Here is a 17,491-nt window from a genome sequence, read left to right on the forward strand (position 1 = left end):
AATATAATTTTTCTGAGAGATTTTCTGTTTCTAAAAATTAAATATAGTTGCATATATTTTTTTACTACTCTTTCCATATATTTTACCTTTGACAGCATCCATAGCAATTATTCACAAACTGAATTCTTATCTAGCAGTTCAATATCAGAAAAATTAAATGTCTCCCTACCCTTTACCTTTCAATATACACCTTATTCTTTCTAGTCATTTATTTTGCTCTTATCAAGAGCACATAAGAAAAGATAGAGTACATATTGCACCAAATATTAATGTATTTTTAGTTTATAAAAGACATTAAATAAGAGAGAATAACTAACTTTGAATAACCTGGAAGCTGATACATGAGATATATTTCTTTGTGTTGCAAATGGAAGAATAGCATAGTATGAAACAGCCATATCAAACTCTGAATAAGTCTTTTCATCGTCATATACATGCATTTTGATCAAATAGGAAATTTATTTCAAGAAGTATGTAATTTGGAAGTACTTAAGACACAGTGGGACTAGTGCATTCTGCATGTTGGAAGCAAAGGATTTATTGCTGGAAGCAGAGGGGAGATCTCAAAGCAGTTTTCCAGTACTTTATGGGGCCTACAAGAAAGCTAGAGAGGGACTTTTTACAAGGGCATGTAGTAACGGGACAAGGAGGAATGGCTTTGAGCTGACAGAGGGGAGATTTAGATTAGACATTAGGAAAAAGTTCTTCACTATTCTCCACACAAGGGTGATGAGACACTGGCACATGTTGCCCAGAGAAGTTGTAGCTGCCCCATCCCTGGCAGCGTTCAAGCCCAGGTTGGACAGGGCTTTGAGCATCCCGGTCTAGTGGAAGGTGTTCCTGCCCATGGCAGGGGGTTGGAACTAAATGGTCTTTAAGGCCCCTTCCAACCCAAACCATTCCATGATTTTATTATTCTGTGATTTCTTTTAAAGTAAAAAAGTAAACATGAGACAATGCAAACAATTTAGATGCAGTACTTTTCAAAACTTTTTTTTTTTTAAAAAAAGCTTGAAAACCTACCATCTGCAAGACTGAAACTATCCAATCTTCAAATTTATCTGCAGACAAAGCTATTATGTGTCTTTAACCTTCAGTGTCATGTCTCAGGTCATCACAGCTAATGTCTGGCAGTTGTTGTCCCCTTGGAAAGCTAGTATCTCACTTTCTGAGCGAGCTGATAGGGTAAATTGCATATGACTTAACACACATGAGAAATATAAGATGCTTATATGTGTCCATTTCTATGTCAAATATCTCATAGTTCTTTGACTTGTTTAATTCAGAATTTTTCCTGATTCAGAGCTTGAGAAGTTAGGGTTTTTTTCAGAGTGCTGTCAGACATAATCTGACAAGCAGAGACCTCTTTGTCAAAATGAGGCATCAGAGCAATGAAACATTTTGCCTGAAATATAGATATGTACAGCAATATCCTCCTACCCCCCATAAGTCCAACGTTTGCCTTCCCTTTTATTCTGCATTCATTTCAAAGCTTTCCTGCGCTTTGCATTAATACCAGCTTTCCACAGAGGAGATATGTTTTTACCTTACATAGGACAGACCAGAAAAACATTTATGTTACAGCAATTCATCCCAGCCTGAGCTGAGAATGGAGCCCCACTGTGACGTGTGCAGTACAAACACATACTGAGAGACAGTCTGTGTATTTCTTCAAAGAAATACAATAGACAAAAGACAGCAAGGGAGATGTGATATTGTCAGCCTATTGTCAGCCCTGTTGTACTATAGTGGGCACAGACACAGAGACTTTGGTGACTCCACATGGGAAGTCCGATGCTGGAGACTAACTTTCAAGGATCATTCATTCTTAGTTTTCTTCTGTTTTCCTTATAACTCATAGATGATAAAAGATATGTCCTTATGGTACGTTTTAGACTCTTCTGCATCAGAAAATTCAATGTTCAAATATGCTTTTATGATGCAGCTGAAATCTGAAAGATATTGCAACTTCTGGATTTAGGGGTAGCCTGAAGCCCTGGGTGCTCCAAGATGCAATATCTCATTGTAGTGTCCTTGTCTGACCTCCGGATGCATTTGTGGTGTACATTATCATGATGCTTGAAGGTATCTTCTCACATGACGGCCATCACGTCACATGTCATGACAACAAAGACAGATCAGGCTAGGAGCAAACAGAAGATGCCAAGCTCAGAAATGTGTGCCAGGATCTATCCGCATGTCAAGTAATAATTTTAAAGTGTAGGCTTGCAAGCCTTGTGAGTCACTGCAGTGTTGGATCTGATGTTGTTTCTACAAGTGATTCATGTAGATACATGACTAAGATATCTATAAATTTGGCCTGAGGGAAGGTCCTTTACAGCAATTTGGTCACAGTAAAACCAAAAGGCCAAAAGCAAGCCCCTTAGTATTATAGATCTGCGCTGGGGACTGAATGTGTTAAATACTGTATTTTAACAGCCAAAATCCTACTGCACCTTTTTCTTAATGTGTTCTTTTCTATTTTGATACCACATGGCTATTTAAAATAAAATGCTATTTTAAGCTACTTGTGTTTTATTGTCTTCAAATTTTCAGGTTCCAGTGCTCGTAACACCAAATTCATTACAAAATTTGCCTGGGGAAAAAAAAAAAACAAAACAGAGTTTGGACATCTGTGTTGGAAATGGTGAGGAGTTTTGGAAGGTGGAAGGGACAGAGGCAATTTGTAGAGAAATAAAGATTAGCAGATCTGAAGGGAAAAAAAAAGGATCTTCTAGGTACTATTTCATGTAGGAGAAAAGGAAATTGAGGCCAACTTTCCACTTTTCAGAACTAGATTGTGTAGAGGAAATTGATCTTCCAAAGGAATATGTTTTTTCTGTTTGTATCACCTTGTTACTCTTAGAGCCCACAAGAAAGAGATGGACTCTAAAGTAGTCATTCTTCTTGAGTGAAATTATTTCCTTGAGTCATCTTCTGCTGTTGCACTTCTCAATAGTGTCTCCTTTGCAGTGTTGCCTGAATATGCAGCAGTATTATACAGTATATATGGGCAATATGTGGAATGAAGTCACATTTCATGCCAATGTTTTGTCCTTTTAAAGTATACACTGTTTTCCAGTGCAACAGTACTCTTAATAATAGTGACTGAGTAATCAGATTTTAGTATTGCAAGTGTCAGAAGAAGGTGTAATGCAACATCGTGCAATATTAAATTAATATCATAATACTCTATTGGTATAACTCTTTTCATGTCAGATGATTCCTGCTAAGACAATCTTTTTTTTTTAACAGTTTGCATCATGTTTCAAAATGTGAAGTATGATTATTAAAGCACCACTATTAGGGTACAGTTGCACTGATAAGTAGTCCATAGTTTAAAAGGACAAAACATTGTTATGGAAGATGTGACTTCATTCTATATATTGCACGTATGGTACTTCCAGAGCATGGCAGCAGGCATACTCTTCCCCTGTGACATCAATATAACCTGTCTGCTAGTTTCACAGCACCTCATCATATGGTGAAATTACTTTGTTCCAGTGTTGCTGTTCATAAAAAAAAATCAAATGCAAAGTTGTGGGGAGGCTGGAAAAATGTTCATGTATAGCATATAATCAACAACAGTCCCTTAGGAGTATGTAATAAATTGCTGCAACATTAGGAAAACAAATCTCCTTGAGAGAAAACATATTACAAGGACAGATGCTAAGAGCATTCTACCCTATGTATATGCAGCTATAAAAAATATGTGTGAAAACACAGATATATACAAGAGTTTATCTTAACTTGTCATTGCTACCAAACCTATTATTTTCAGGCCTGTATATCATATTTTTATGTCTGTCACGCTAGTTTTAAATTGCTCTAATCCCCAGTCCAATTAAAGGTGTCACCTCAAAGCGGATCATTTTATTTCCTTGGAGAAAAGATACAGACTTATTATTCAGTTTAGTAGAGCAAGCACTGCCAAAATGACCTTCCTTTTATCTCACATACTTTCATCTTATCCCCTTCCTTTTCTATGGCATGCAACTTTCAGATGTGCACCTTGGCATGTCAGATCAAATCAAACTTTATGCTATTGAAGCATTTCTTTACATTGAAACTTGCAAATTCATTTTTAACTCACCCATGCAATATCTTAATTGAAGCAGATCAAGACATTTTCTGGTATTTTTTTCTAATACAAAATAACGTGCAATCCAAGTATAATTTTCTTGTAATTTTTATTTCTTTTTTTTTTAGAAACATCTCTATGATACCTTGTACTCTTTTAAAATAAGATGTTCTAAAACTAGAGAGACTATTGCTTGTTTGGAAGTATCATATACATTAGACACAGTCCATTCAGCTGAGCTTTTGCTGGTTTATGCCGTCTTTCCATAACACAGTCTTCATCTGAACTCACTATTCACCTTCATTCTAGCAGTCTGCCAAGTGATGTGTAGATTTTTTTCCATTGCATCTAATGCCACAGATGTGCTTTGATAAGAAAAAAATTATCCTTGAGGTGTACTGTGAAACTTCCATGTATTGAACTTAGTGGCTTCCTTGGTGGAAGACTTTATGGCTTACTAATTCAGTGCTCATTATTCAATTATACTTATAGCAAAGCAATCTAAATCAGCTGATAACCAACTCTGAGATGTAAGAAACCAATTCTGTGTAACACCCTGAGGGCATGGGATTTATCTAAACTATCTTTTTTGGAGTATTTCATTTTGAAGCATTCTAAAGAAAAGAGGTTTCAAGGCCCCAGTATTCTGATGGACTGTGTTACAGATACTATAAAAAAGTGAGATATCTTAAATCTTTTTCCTGTATATGGACTGAAGAGAAGACTAAGATAAAAGACCCTTCTCTGAAATGTTTTTATAATATTCAGGCCCTGTTGTGCTCATAGGGGATGTGAATTCTTTGTGAAATTCAGAAAGAACAGAAAAGCAAGAAAAAGCAAATTCATGGCTGTTCCTCCTGACTGTGGTGCATTCTGTGGGAAATTCCGGAACAAACCAGAATTCTTTCTGCAACTTTTTTGGGTGATGCAGCCATTCACTGCCTCTGGTAATGAACATCTTCTAGGTCTACATTATCTCCAGACTATGTTTTTTTTAAAGAAAATCCTTTATGAAGATAAGGACATTCTTCAAACATAAAGCTGCTGAGAATGGGTTTCCTTTCAGAAAGATGGATTTTTATATGTTAATTAAAACATGTTTTGAAAGTTATTAAGTAGTTTTGTCTGTATTTGCCTTCATCTTGTGTTACCAGAATAAGAACCTTTTAAAAAGTGGCTAGACTATTGGTATAACCAACATCTTCACTGTAAATTGCATGGTAATATTAAATATCCAGTCTTTTTGAAAATTAAAACACTGACATTTTATTTAAGATTAAATGATTTTGTGTACAAGTGTTGTACCTTCGTCTTTTAAGATAATATTTTTTTTTACCCGAGTTGCTCATAATCTTCAGTTACAGTTTGTTCCACCAGACTTTTGTTTTGTTATTATGTCAAAGAAGATATAACTTTTTTCCATTTTCTTTTTTCCAAAGGCAACTTACTGTTGGCAACTTACTGTTGCTTTACATTACCTTTCTCATTTTAACATTTTTGTTTATATCTTTTTTAAGTCACAGATTGTGCTGGTTAAATTTGACCTCAAGTGACACTTTTTCATTATGAAATGATACAAATAAGATTCATACATGCAGCAACACACTGTACTGGGTGCATTCACTCAATTGGATAACATTAGCCAAGGAACTAATTTGAATGACACAGAAAAGAATGAAAACAGGTGCTAACCTGGCAATTCCAAATTAAGAACTGAAAGCTTTTCCCTGTCTTCAATGTTTTTCAGTAGTGTTTGGATATTAAATCCTATCACAGGAAATCATTACCATCCTTACAGAAAAATATTCTCCTCTGCAGCTCAATTTATATTTCTTTTATGCTCTTACGCATAGATATTCCAGTTTTCTTATTTTGGGTCCATAATTTGGGTGGATGAAAGTACCTGCTTATCTTCAGCTCAAGTTCATGACAGGTGTTTCACTGTCAGCAGTTCATAGGTAGGATCAGGTCTTCTGTTTCTGTGATTTTCAGCTTCTAAGCATATAAACATTATGTTTGAAAAGAAATTTTACTGTTGTATTAGCCAAAACAGAAACAAGAACAAATTTCATTTTCCATAACACAATGCCAAATTTATAACCACAACTTTGCTTGCTGCTTTACTTCTTCCCACTGCCATGTGTGAGTTACGGTGTCCTATATTGTCCTCTACGTATTTTGTCTTTGAAAAATTAGAAGATTCAATCCAAAGGTGATCTTAATGTGAAATAATGCGCGCACAGATATCACCTTTCAGAGCAGGTGAGAGCCACAATGCTCAGTCTAAACTGTGAGAAAGACTGCCTTTCGCTGCTTGGAATAGAACATCGCATTTTCACTTCATTTGAGAAAGAGGCTGCTGGAATCAAGAACTTGGACTAAGTTAATGACTATGCCAGTCTTTTCCTCAAAGTATGTATACTAGACCACAGATACCATACACAGACTGCTTCCAAAGATCAACAATTGTTCCTTACAACTTATGGCCCTACTACAGAAATATGCATGATGAGGTACAGCATGTATATGGCTTTACACCCCAATTCCTATAAAGCAAAATATCTTGTGCTTCTAGGACTGTTTCAACTACCTTCCTATATACATTTTTCAACACCTACCTATTCCCACAAAGCAAAATGTATTGTGGCACTAGTAGTTTTTCAATAACCTTCCTATATAAAAACTGCAGCAAGATCTGGCCATCTAGTGGAGTAACCACTGCTGCACGTGGTGGGCTCTGGCCAAGCAAGCAATGAATGAGTATATGATACTGCAAGTTTTTAAGGTTGATGTGTCAATGCAGTGAGAACATATTAGTAATAATCATTTGAGCCTTCTGAAGCTGCAGAGCCTCAAATTAATTCATGGAGGCAGCAGCTCACTTGGTAGCTTACTCCACAGACAATCAAGTTTCTTTCTCAGACTGCTTTTTTTTTTTCTCTTGTTTTTCTCTTTATCTCTTGACATTGAATGGTTTCTCATTCCACCCCTATATACAACATGGGAACATATTATTGCCATAGCAAATTCCGTGCTCCTTGTTGATTTTGAATTTTCAGTCAGTATTTTTCTTTGAGCTTAACCAGCAAAAACTTCACTGATTACAGAAAATGTATTGATTAATTCAGGTTTAAGTTTAAAATTCATATTATTTTTAAACATTACACTCACCATTACTATAATAGTTTATAATGGAAATCTACAGACTTTTGGTGTTTCTTGGCATGATTTGACTTTCAGGAAAAGGAACAACGGTTTGTTTCATGTTAATGAAAGAAACCTTAAAATCTGGAAAGAGCATCTGGAACTTGAAAAGATTTGCAATGAACAGAATAAAATAAAAATAGTAATACTGTTCCCATCCACAGTGTATAGAAAAGTGCTGCAGTAAATAAGACATTGTACTGACTGCTAGTGCAGACTGAAAGCAAACTATTTATACATTCTTCTAGCTGAAGAATATAAGCTGTGTTTAAAACGAGACACGGGAACGTAGTTTTTTTAACTCACATGCCAATTGACTCTTTTCTACTATGAACAATGATGTTAGGGGAGGATTCAATGATACTTTGGTTCAAGGAATAGAAAATCGAAATATAAATATAATTTTGCTTTATGATTATTAAGTGGCTTGGTTCTTTGGGAAATATGGAAGAAATTGCAAGCAATTCTGTCTAATTGATTAACTGAATCTCATTTAAAAACAATCAAGCAACAATTGGTTTCATATTCAGTAACAAAATTTTGATTCCAGAAAAAAGAAATAGGTATTTTCCTTAATTATTTATAAGCTTGACCATATGTAGGAGCTCCTTCAAGTGTGAAAACTGTTTCTGGCATACTAAATAGTTAAATCCCTATAAAATACAGTCAGTTTTAATGAATTACATTAAACTTTAAGAACAATCCTCTCAACTTCATGAAAGAGAAAACTAGCTATCACTTTCAACATATTCCTTCACAAATCCTTTGTATATACCTTCTACTGCCTCATGAAATACAATGTAAAATTAAACAGCACAATTACTGTGTTTTTACTAACTGCCAGCATCATGACCTTTAGTAAAAACTGAAGCATTGGTTCTTTAATCTGTATCTGAAAAGACAAATGCCCATAAAATACAATTTAAAATAGTATTTATATCTCCATTAACTCAGTCTAATTTCTCTTTCCATAATAAAATTTGCCCTTAGCTATCAATAGCAGAGCTCAAACACTGATCTGAAGGAGTTGTTTGGAAAGCCTTTGGAAAGGGTTACATTGTGTTCCAATTCCCCCTTCTCATTTCTTTGGCACCTAGAATATCATTAGCACACGAATCGGTGATTTTTGCTTTTATTTTCATCTTCCTTTAAACATAATTTTAGTACTTGATGTTGGTTTTCTTATTCCATGCACTTTCTGCTGAAATGTCTGGTTTTACAACCTGAGCAATAATTCATGTTTCTCCATTGCATTACTCAGGTATTCATTCCCTATTGCATTACCCACTACTCATTTCATGCTTACCTGTTAGCAGTTCTGTACCAAAAAAAACAAACAGTGCCTTGTTTGGATTAGGTATACTGTTATCATGAGAAGTACCTGGATATTATTCTATCAATACTTGTGTTTCCTTTCTTCTCACTATATCTCATCACCACTGAGATTCTTTTCCTGTATCCATTCCTATATTTATCAGATTTTATTTTTTTTTTAAGCAGGTTTAGAAATCAAACCAGTGTCTGTTGAACTTTCCCCTCACTTCTCAGTTTAAAGCTCTTCTTATTAGCTGTAAAAACCTTGATGTAAGAAGAAAATTTATCCATGTAGTCAGATGTAATCCAGCCCTTGAAAATGTTCTATTTCAGCTAATGCATTCTACGGGCTAAGTATTCCCAAACCTGCCTTTAGCACTGATCTGTGAGCCATCTATTTATCATCATTATGTCATCATATGTCCAATCTCTCTCTGCAGTGACTAGAAAAAAATTTAGGGCAGTCACTAAAATGGGACATATTTACCTTAAAACTAAGTCATGACATTCCTAAGTTAGAGATGTATTGCAAAATCAAGCTGTTATGAAAGTTTAGTACAGCTCCCTGTAAAACAGGCAAACTCATTGCTAGTAAAACTTGTTATCATAAAATGATAGCATCATAGAACACCAGGTTGAAGGGTCATCTAGTCCAACTTTTCTTGGCAAAAGCACAGTCTAGAGAGTACTCTGTCCAGCTGATCTTAAAATTGTGCAAAGTTCGAACACTTCCTTGGAGAGATTATTACAATGGCTGCTTATTCTCATTGTGAAAATTTTAACTCACGTCCTTCCAGGGAGTAACCTGTACCCATTATCCCTCGTCTTTTCCATGTGACTCCTTGTAAAAAGGAACATGGTGGTAAGGTCTTCCCTAAACCTTCTTCTCTGTAGGCTGAACAAACTCTGTTCTGTCAGCCTTTCCTCATACGGCAAGTTTCACAGTCCTTTGGTCATCTTTGTGGCCATTTTCTGGACCCTCTCCAGCCTGTTGACATCTTTTTCGTGCAGCAACACATCTTTTTATTAACAAATAAACTCACAAGTTTATTTGTTAAAAGAAGTGTATCCTTCAGAGAAAAAGAAAGGTGTGCTGTGATCGATCATTTCAACTCATCTTTGCTTTTTATACCTCTATTCATTTGTATTCTATCACTGCCACTTCAGATAACAACCAAAGATTGCCCCGAAACCTTACAGTGGTAATTTTGGAAGATCTGATTATATTAAATTTTGATAGGGGAAAAATGATGTTAATTTGGTTGTGTTTCTTGTGTTTTTTAAAACTCAGTTTCTTCTGAAGTCTTTCATAGAATCATAGAATAATTAGGGTTGGAAAGGACCTTAAGATCATCTAGTTCCAACCCCCCTGCTGTGGGCAGGGACACCTTACACTAAATCATCTCACCCAAGGCTTCGTCCAACCTGGTCTTGAACACTGCCGGGGATGGAGCATTCACAACCTCCCTGGGCAACCCATTCCAGTGCCTCACCACCCTAACAAGAAAGAATTTCTTCCTTATATCCAATATAAACTTCCCCTGTTTAAGTTTTAACCCGTTACCCCTTGTCCTATCACTACAGTCCCTAATGAAGAGTCCTTCTCCAGCATCCCTATAGGCCCCCTTCAGATACTGGAAGGCTGCTACGAGGTCTCCATGCAACCTTCTCTTCTCCAGGCTGAACAGCCCCAATTTCCTCAGCCTGTCTTCATATGGGAGGCGCTCCAGTCCCCTGATCATCCTCGTGGCCCTCCTCTGGACTTGTTCCAACAGTTCCATATCCTTTTTATGTTGAGGACACCAGAACTGCACACAATACTCCAGGTAAGGTCTCACAAGTGTTGAATCATCTCTACTAGAATGCTCATTTAAGTCATGTCCAAGAAACACAGGACAAAATTTTGAAGTACTGCAGTGACTATATAATTTTTCTTAGTGGAGTGTTTTCTAATTGTGAAATGACCACCCAAGTGAAAAATGTATTTTTCTTTTCAAGTACCAGATCACAAAACAAAGCATGATATGTAGAAAAAAGAGGGCACAAGAGCCATAACAGCTGTCTCCTCCTTAAAGGAAAGTGGAAGGTTTCGCTAAGTGCCACCAAAAGGCAAAGAAGTATTGAAGAAGCCTTAGCTTGCAAAAGGAGAGCTGAAAGCAGGGGAGAGTAAAGTACCCTTTGCAGTTCCAAATATAGATAAAATATAGATAAACTGATAAATTAACAGAAGTACGTGCTAAATGCAGGATTCACTGACTAGGCCCACAATGCTTATGGTCAGAAGAATAACTTCTTAAAAGCTCATTCATTAAAATTTATTCTAGTGTCTTTCCACTAACTTCAATAGAGCAATTTTCAACCAGCAATCAACTATAATCACTTTATGTTAATATAGATTGGGCTAGCTAGTTTTCAGAATCTTTCTGTTTCTAGGAAGGACTAAACCACTTCTATTTTCTTTCCTTATGTGTCCTTTTAAATTGCATTTATATCTGACAAATGAGACAAGAAATCAATAGTATGTAGTATATACTGTATATGAACTGTATATGTTCTCAAAATAGCTGTGCTTGTTTCAGAATAGGTATTCAGTATTCAGTATGCAATTATTTGGCACTGTTACAATTGGCCACCTTTCATTGAAAACATGGTTCTGTAATACAGAGGCAGACCAAATGGGATGAATCTGTATGCCGGAGTTATTTTAAAGTTGTCTCACATAACACAGTCATATACAAATCAGGTTTTATCTTGACCTTTCACACCATATTTAAGAAAACATGAATGAAGCAATATTGAAAGCTGGAAAGGTTCAACTCCTACAAATATAAAGATTGCATACTGTGAATGTTTCGTATGCTGTACACATTCCCATATCTATATCCTTAAGGAGAATTTAGTATCAAAATAGCAGTTTGAGTTTCTAAGGTTTTCATAAGTGTTCTTACCTCTGCCTTGGCACGCGGATGAGTGGCTGTTTATGGCATCTCTTACTAAGGCCAAAGAGCTTGTGAACAGTTTTCTGTGCCTTGAGGAAGAGTTGCTTCATGCTGTTTTCTAGTTGTTCATAGCGACGTTGAAAGTTAGAATCCATTGTCCACAAATGCATTACAGTAGATGTGTTCAGGAAATAATTCATGGGCAGCCTTTTCATAAATAATTTGAATTCATCTAAAAAAAAAAAAATGTCTTTAGTTACGTAGCTATGGTTAACTTCTAATTTATTTTTTCTTGAACTATTTTTTTCTAATTTTGAAGTTTTGCAATTTTAGAATTTAATATTTTAACTCTTTTAAAGTAAAGATAGATAACTACATTTTTAGTGGTGACATTAGAATAAAACCAGCAAAAGACGATATTTAGATAATTTTTTAATTGATGGTAAAACAAATGCAAGCACTGTCAAAATGTCTTTACCAGAGTAATATGAAGATTAAGTAAGAACCAGATTCATACCTTCAAATCTAGAATCTGAAAATAAACAGGCATTTAAAAATCAATGTATACTGACTTATTTGGAGGAGATAAGAAGCCATCTTAAAAGGAGTACATTCTAATACTTAGGAAAAGCAAGTAAATGTGATTTTACAGGACAGCTCCCTTTAAGGCATGTTATTTCACCTGAGACAGCCATTAAGAATCAGGCTTTCAAAAGTATTTAGAATTGAAATGGAGTCTTTCAAAGCATTTTAAGGTACTTTGATACTTTAAAAATGTCTTCCATGACTTCTTTTGGACTCATGTCCTTATCTCTAAAGTGATAAAAAGGAGTTCCTAAATCACAAGATCACTGTTATGGTGAACATACTATGCTTTGTGATTTGTTCTTGTAGCTCAGTCCATATAAGTTGCATAAACTGAATCCTATAAGCAGAATCTTCTTAATCATTGAGTCTATTTGCATAAGTAGGATAATTTACAAGTTTATTTGTAAATTTTGAACCTAAACGAAATTCCATTTAAAAGGGTTCTGATTACTGGGGGGAAATGAGAAAATGAGTAGCACACTTGAATGCATATATTTATCCCTATTCTTTCATGTATTCATATATCAGTACATTTTCCTGTCTGTCCTCCTGCCCTCTGCTATCCTCCTACCCTTCCCAAGTTTTTTCTTCAGCTTGCTCCTGCAGTCACTCATTCCACAGTTTGGCTTTCACCCTGACAGATGCTCCTTTTGGGTGGTTTACACTTCAGCAGACTATGTGAATGAAGTGATCCAACTGACTGAAGTAGCCTTGCCCTTAAAACTAGAGTTAATCATAGTATTTAACATTGCTATAATTTGGGTTTGCTCATAGGAGAGGGTTGATTGGGGAAAATGTTTTATGGGTAGAGAAGAAAGATCTTTTCTAAATAAGCTAGAATGACCCTCATCCATATCCTGAAAGACAAGAAGCCATGAAATTGAACAGCCTATTTTGACATAGTATTTCCTGTGATGGATGAATATTCATCAGAAGATAAAAGGCATTGAAATGTCTTTTGGAAGTAAAAAAAAATGAAGAGCAAGGGTCAAAGATGATTATTTTTATATTTAATAAAGTGGTTTTAAAACAGCATCTATGATCTTCTTGGAAAGGTGTTATTTAATTTCTCCTCATGCCTTCTTTTTTGGGAAAAGGAAGTTGTCCACTACACTATTCTCTCCTTGAGGACTGCACTGCTGCCCTCTGCTGTCCCTGGTATAAATTAAGGAATTGGGGAAAGGACCTGCTTATTTTATCAAGTGTTCAGACCATCTTATATTTTACTTTTTCCCTTCCCTAATTTTTTCTTAGAAGTAGGGTTTTATCCTCTGTCCAAAAAAAAATAAGTATCTGTTTCTGGGTTTGTAGCTTAATAATTGGAAATAATAGGAGTATTTAATAAATTGATTAATAAGTATCTCCATGAGTCTCATTACAGTCTGGGGAAAACTGGTCCTTGTTTTCCCTTTCCCAAGTGACAATTATGTCTTTGTCTTCTCACACTACACTTATGACTCATCGCTTTCTTCAAGTCTTGCACAGATGCTAGGAGAAAGGGTTATGTCTGGCTGGTCTAAAGGGGACGCAGACCCGTTGGCTTGATAAAGCCTTCCAAGCCTAAAGAGTGCATTTACAAGTTTAACAAACTGGCAAACTGGTAGTAAGGAAAAAAAAAAGGAAATAAGGTTAACTGAACTGTTATAAAGTATGTCATTTGAAAAAGCAGAGATCTGCAGTTTGTATAAATCAGCCAAGATCTAGTGACTGCAGAGGAGTATACTTATACACCTGGGGAGCATCAGATCCATAAGCCACATTCCTGACTACCTGTTTTAATTGCTCACTTCTCATTTCCCTTCTGTTCTTCTGTGACACTGGTATATCTGCTTAAACTCAGTTTCATGAAACCAAAAATAAACTTAAATCTCTGAGGAGATAATATACTCAGAAGATGCCTTTTTAGTTTTCATATTGCTGTAATAACTTTTTAAGAAACATTGTCAACTTGCCGTCCTTTGCACAATGATGATAAGCTCTACAGCTAACAACTAATCGGATGCAGTGTTTAGAAGTGATAAGGAGGGTTTATACTCTTTAATAAGCAATGCAAAAGCATTTTGAATAGGAAAATTCTTCTTTTTCTCTCTGTAATAAACATCATCTTTGACTATCCCTGTGCCTTGTATGATCATGCTAATGAGAACCATAATACAGGTAAAACAGAGACAGAGATAAAATGAACATGGTTACATAATGGCTTCTGCAAAATAGAAGAAAAGATAATGTGCTCGTATCTTAAACAGACACATTTCATGATCTGTGAAACTACAACATGAACTCCTAACACTGAGAGATGATTAAACTATTACACACTCATCAACACACAACCAGGCATTCCTGAGGATTAACAGCCAGTATTACAGTGCTGGGGGCTATAGAAGTTGCTGCTTTTAAAACATGATACTTGATACCACATATGATATGCTTTCAGCACTTCCTCGTTTATTTTCACAACGATAGAGCATGCAATACCTTTTTTGTTTTTTTCATATTTTTAGATAACTTCAAATACTGGGGAAAAAATGTAAAACATTATATGCAGTGATTGATCAAAAAAGTTTAACTTTAGTTTTATGGCTGGTCATGTCTGGTTTTCACTTCCCTTGTTCTGCAAGGTAAATCTTCCTTGTATTAATGGTGTCTAGAAATCGAAATATTATATCATTTTCAATGGCAAAGAATAAATGAAAAATATCACAAGTGGAGCAAAGATTATTACTGAAATCAGATTAATATCAGACATATTTATGCTGTAATACCTAGAGCTACTTAGCTTGTAACTTGGATTTTCAGTGTTATTCCTTATCAAAGCAGGGCTTAATGGTGGGTACAATGATTAGCATTCTGCATATAGAGCTAGCAAAGATCAGAAAAATTCAGTAAGCCTCATCAAAGGAAGCGACAATGCTTGCTACAAGAAAAAGAGGCACCTGCTCTCTGTTGAAAAAGAACAGGACCCCTGCCACAAATATTTTTCATATCCTTGATATTTTGAATTAGAAGGTCTGTACAAGACTATTACACCTACAGGACCATGGCACATTTTTGGTTTTGTTACAGCTGAGGTTGAGTGGGTTTTTTGGAATATTTCAGGCCATTAAAATATCTTGTACTAGCTTGTTTCCTAAAATCCCTTTCAGCGGATCTCTGGAAGCATCCCAGAAGTCAACAGTTTTATCCAGCTTGGCAATGCAGAACACCAGGCTAATAACAATACCACGGGCTAAAATCCGACTGTGCAACATAATGCTGGTGACATTAACATGCCACTTATTATCACTGCACTTCTTTTTCTATTTTCTTTAGATTAAACAGATCAAGTCTATGTCTGAGCTTTCAGACTGTTGTACCCAAAGTTTTCTTTTAAACTAAATAGCAGCTGTTTCCTCAGTGTAACAGAGATTATTTCAATTCTATTGGTGTTATAATCAGAGGAATTTTCTCACAGCCCAAGATGCACTCTGTATAAAGACAGAGAACAATCTCAGCTTCTGTAGTCAGGATAACATGAGCAGGAGGATAAAACAATAGTTCCTTTAAGCCATATCTTGTGCAGTGTTTTTTACTCTTTCTTACATATGCTATCACAGACATGTCACCAGTGCCACTGATAGGCTCAGCTTTGGGCAGTCTTTTTTGGAGCTGGCTGGCACTGGCTCTGCCCAACAGGGGCAGTGCCTGCTGTCTTCTCAAAAGAGGCCACCCCTGCAACATTCCCCCTTAGGCCCCAATTACCACGCAAACCCAGTATATCTTCGGAAACATCATCCAAGAGGGCTCAATCCATGATTTTCCAGGGACCAAGATGAAGCTGATCAATCAGTCGTTCCCTGGATCATGCTTTCAGACTTTTTTCATGAATGGCATAATATTTGCCTTTCTCCGTTCATCAGGGATCTTCCTCAGTCTCTATGATCTTTCAAAACTAGCAGAGAGGCCTTACAGGCATATCATCCAGCCCTCTCAAAACCCACAGATACAGTCTGTTGAATACGATGGAGTATCACAGATCAAATCCTCTCAGTTAACCCTTGATTCCATCATTACTCACTGCTGTTAGTTCCTCTGCCCCCTGAATCCCCTTACTAAGCTCAAGGACCTGGGGTATTTGCTGGTGAAGACAAAGGGAGCACTGAGTATTTCTGCCTTATCTGTTTATGCTGAAACAAATAAATCACTAAATCACTCAACCTATTCAGCAGCAGGCCTACATTTCCTTGTTCAGTCTTTTACCACTAAGGCATCTGTAGGAGCTTTTATTGTAGCTTTTGGCATTCCTTGCAGGCACTGGTTCTAGATTTTCCTATCACCATTTCTAAATATCTGGGCAACGTTTGCAAAATTTTCCTTGATAGCCTGTCTCTGTTGTAGCCTGTTTGCAATCCAAAGTGAAACATCAACAATGAATATTTCTTTTAAAAAAGGAAGAGAGAGTAGTTTGGCTTTAATGCTGTTTTATACATGTGTTATTAATTCCACATTGTTGGAGAACACCTTCTCATGGCAAGGAGACTACTAACTAATGACACATGCTTGCTCTATCACAGTGATCCATTAGGGAAACTGTTGTGAGCTGGAAAACAGGGTCAGTCATCCAGGAGATGTGCTTGTTGATACTTCAGATAGGCTTTCTAGGGTCCCAAATCCTTTGATGACAAACTAGGTTTCAGTACAAGAAAGGAGAAGAAGTCAGTGTTACTCTTCTTTGATTCCTGTATGCTACTTTTCCGTTGGATCTCTGTCATGAATTTCCTCTTTTTATCAAAGCTGGTTCTCCAGTATATCTATGCATTTTCCTGAGCATCAGGAATCATTTTCCTGAGCATCAGGAAAAACAGTTCTTATGCCTGGAGGATGCTGTCGCTAAAATCTGGCCAGGTTTCCAGAGCTACTTTGTCTTCAGTGCTGCCTCAGAGGCAATACTAGAATTAGGTGAAGACTTCTTTTGTGAAGCCTTAGTCTTCAGTCTGCTGCTTTTCTCACCCACTCCTTTACAGATCCTGAACACCATTATTTTGTGTCTTCTACAGCCAAGGCTACCATTGATTATCCCATCCCTAAACAGCATTTCCTTGTTAGGGAATAAGCAGTCCTGTTCTGTTGCCACTTTTTTGGTCCATCCAGTATCTATATCAAGATGTTATTCTTCACACCCTCCAAAACCCCCTTGACTGATTATGTCCCACAGGGTTGGCTTTTCAGCAGATGTTGGGGAGGTTAAAGTTCTCCAAAAGAAGCATAGAAGAATATGTCTACAATCCAGACATACCCTTGACTTGCTTAAGGAAATCATCTATTTCCTCACATTGAGTGGGTTGCTTGTAACACACTCCCACCTCAGTGTCACCCTTGCTGATCTCTC

At 36.4% G+C, this 17,491-nt stretch overlaps 1 protein-coding gene across 3 annotated transcripts in view; it reads right to left on the bottom strand.

Annotated features, from left to right (window-relative positions):
* BRINP3 (BMP/retinoic acid inducible neural specific 3) overlaps positions 1 to 17,491 on the bottom strand; it is a 209,431-nt gene that overhangs the window by 33,266 nt on the left and 158,674 nt on the right. For all 3 annotated transcript variants that reach the window (XM_057402442.1, XM_057402440.1, XM_057402439.1), the window contains one exon: positions 11,548 to 11,770. In XM_057402442.1, coding sequence (XP_057258425.1) covers positions 11,548 to 11,770 — 223 coding nt within the window. The remainder of the gene's footprint in view (positions 1 to 11,547; positions 11,771 to 17,491) is intronic.

This window comes from Pezoporus wallicus, unplaced genomic scaffold, assembly GCF_028554395.1.
Source record: "Pezoporus wallicus isolate ANWC-B61680 ecotype Strahan unplaced genomic scaffold, APGP_CSIRO_Pwel_v1 contig_6665, whole genome shotgun sequence".
Lineage (NCBI taxonomy): Eukaryota > Metazoa > Chordata > Aves > Psittaciformes > Psittacidae > Pezoporus > Pezoporus wallicus.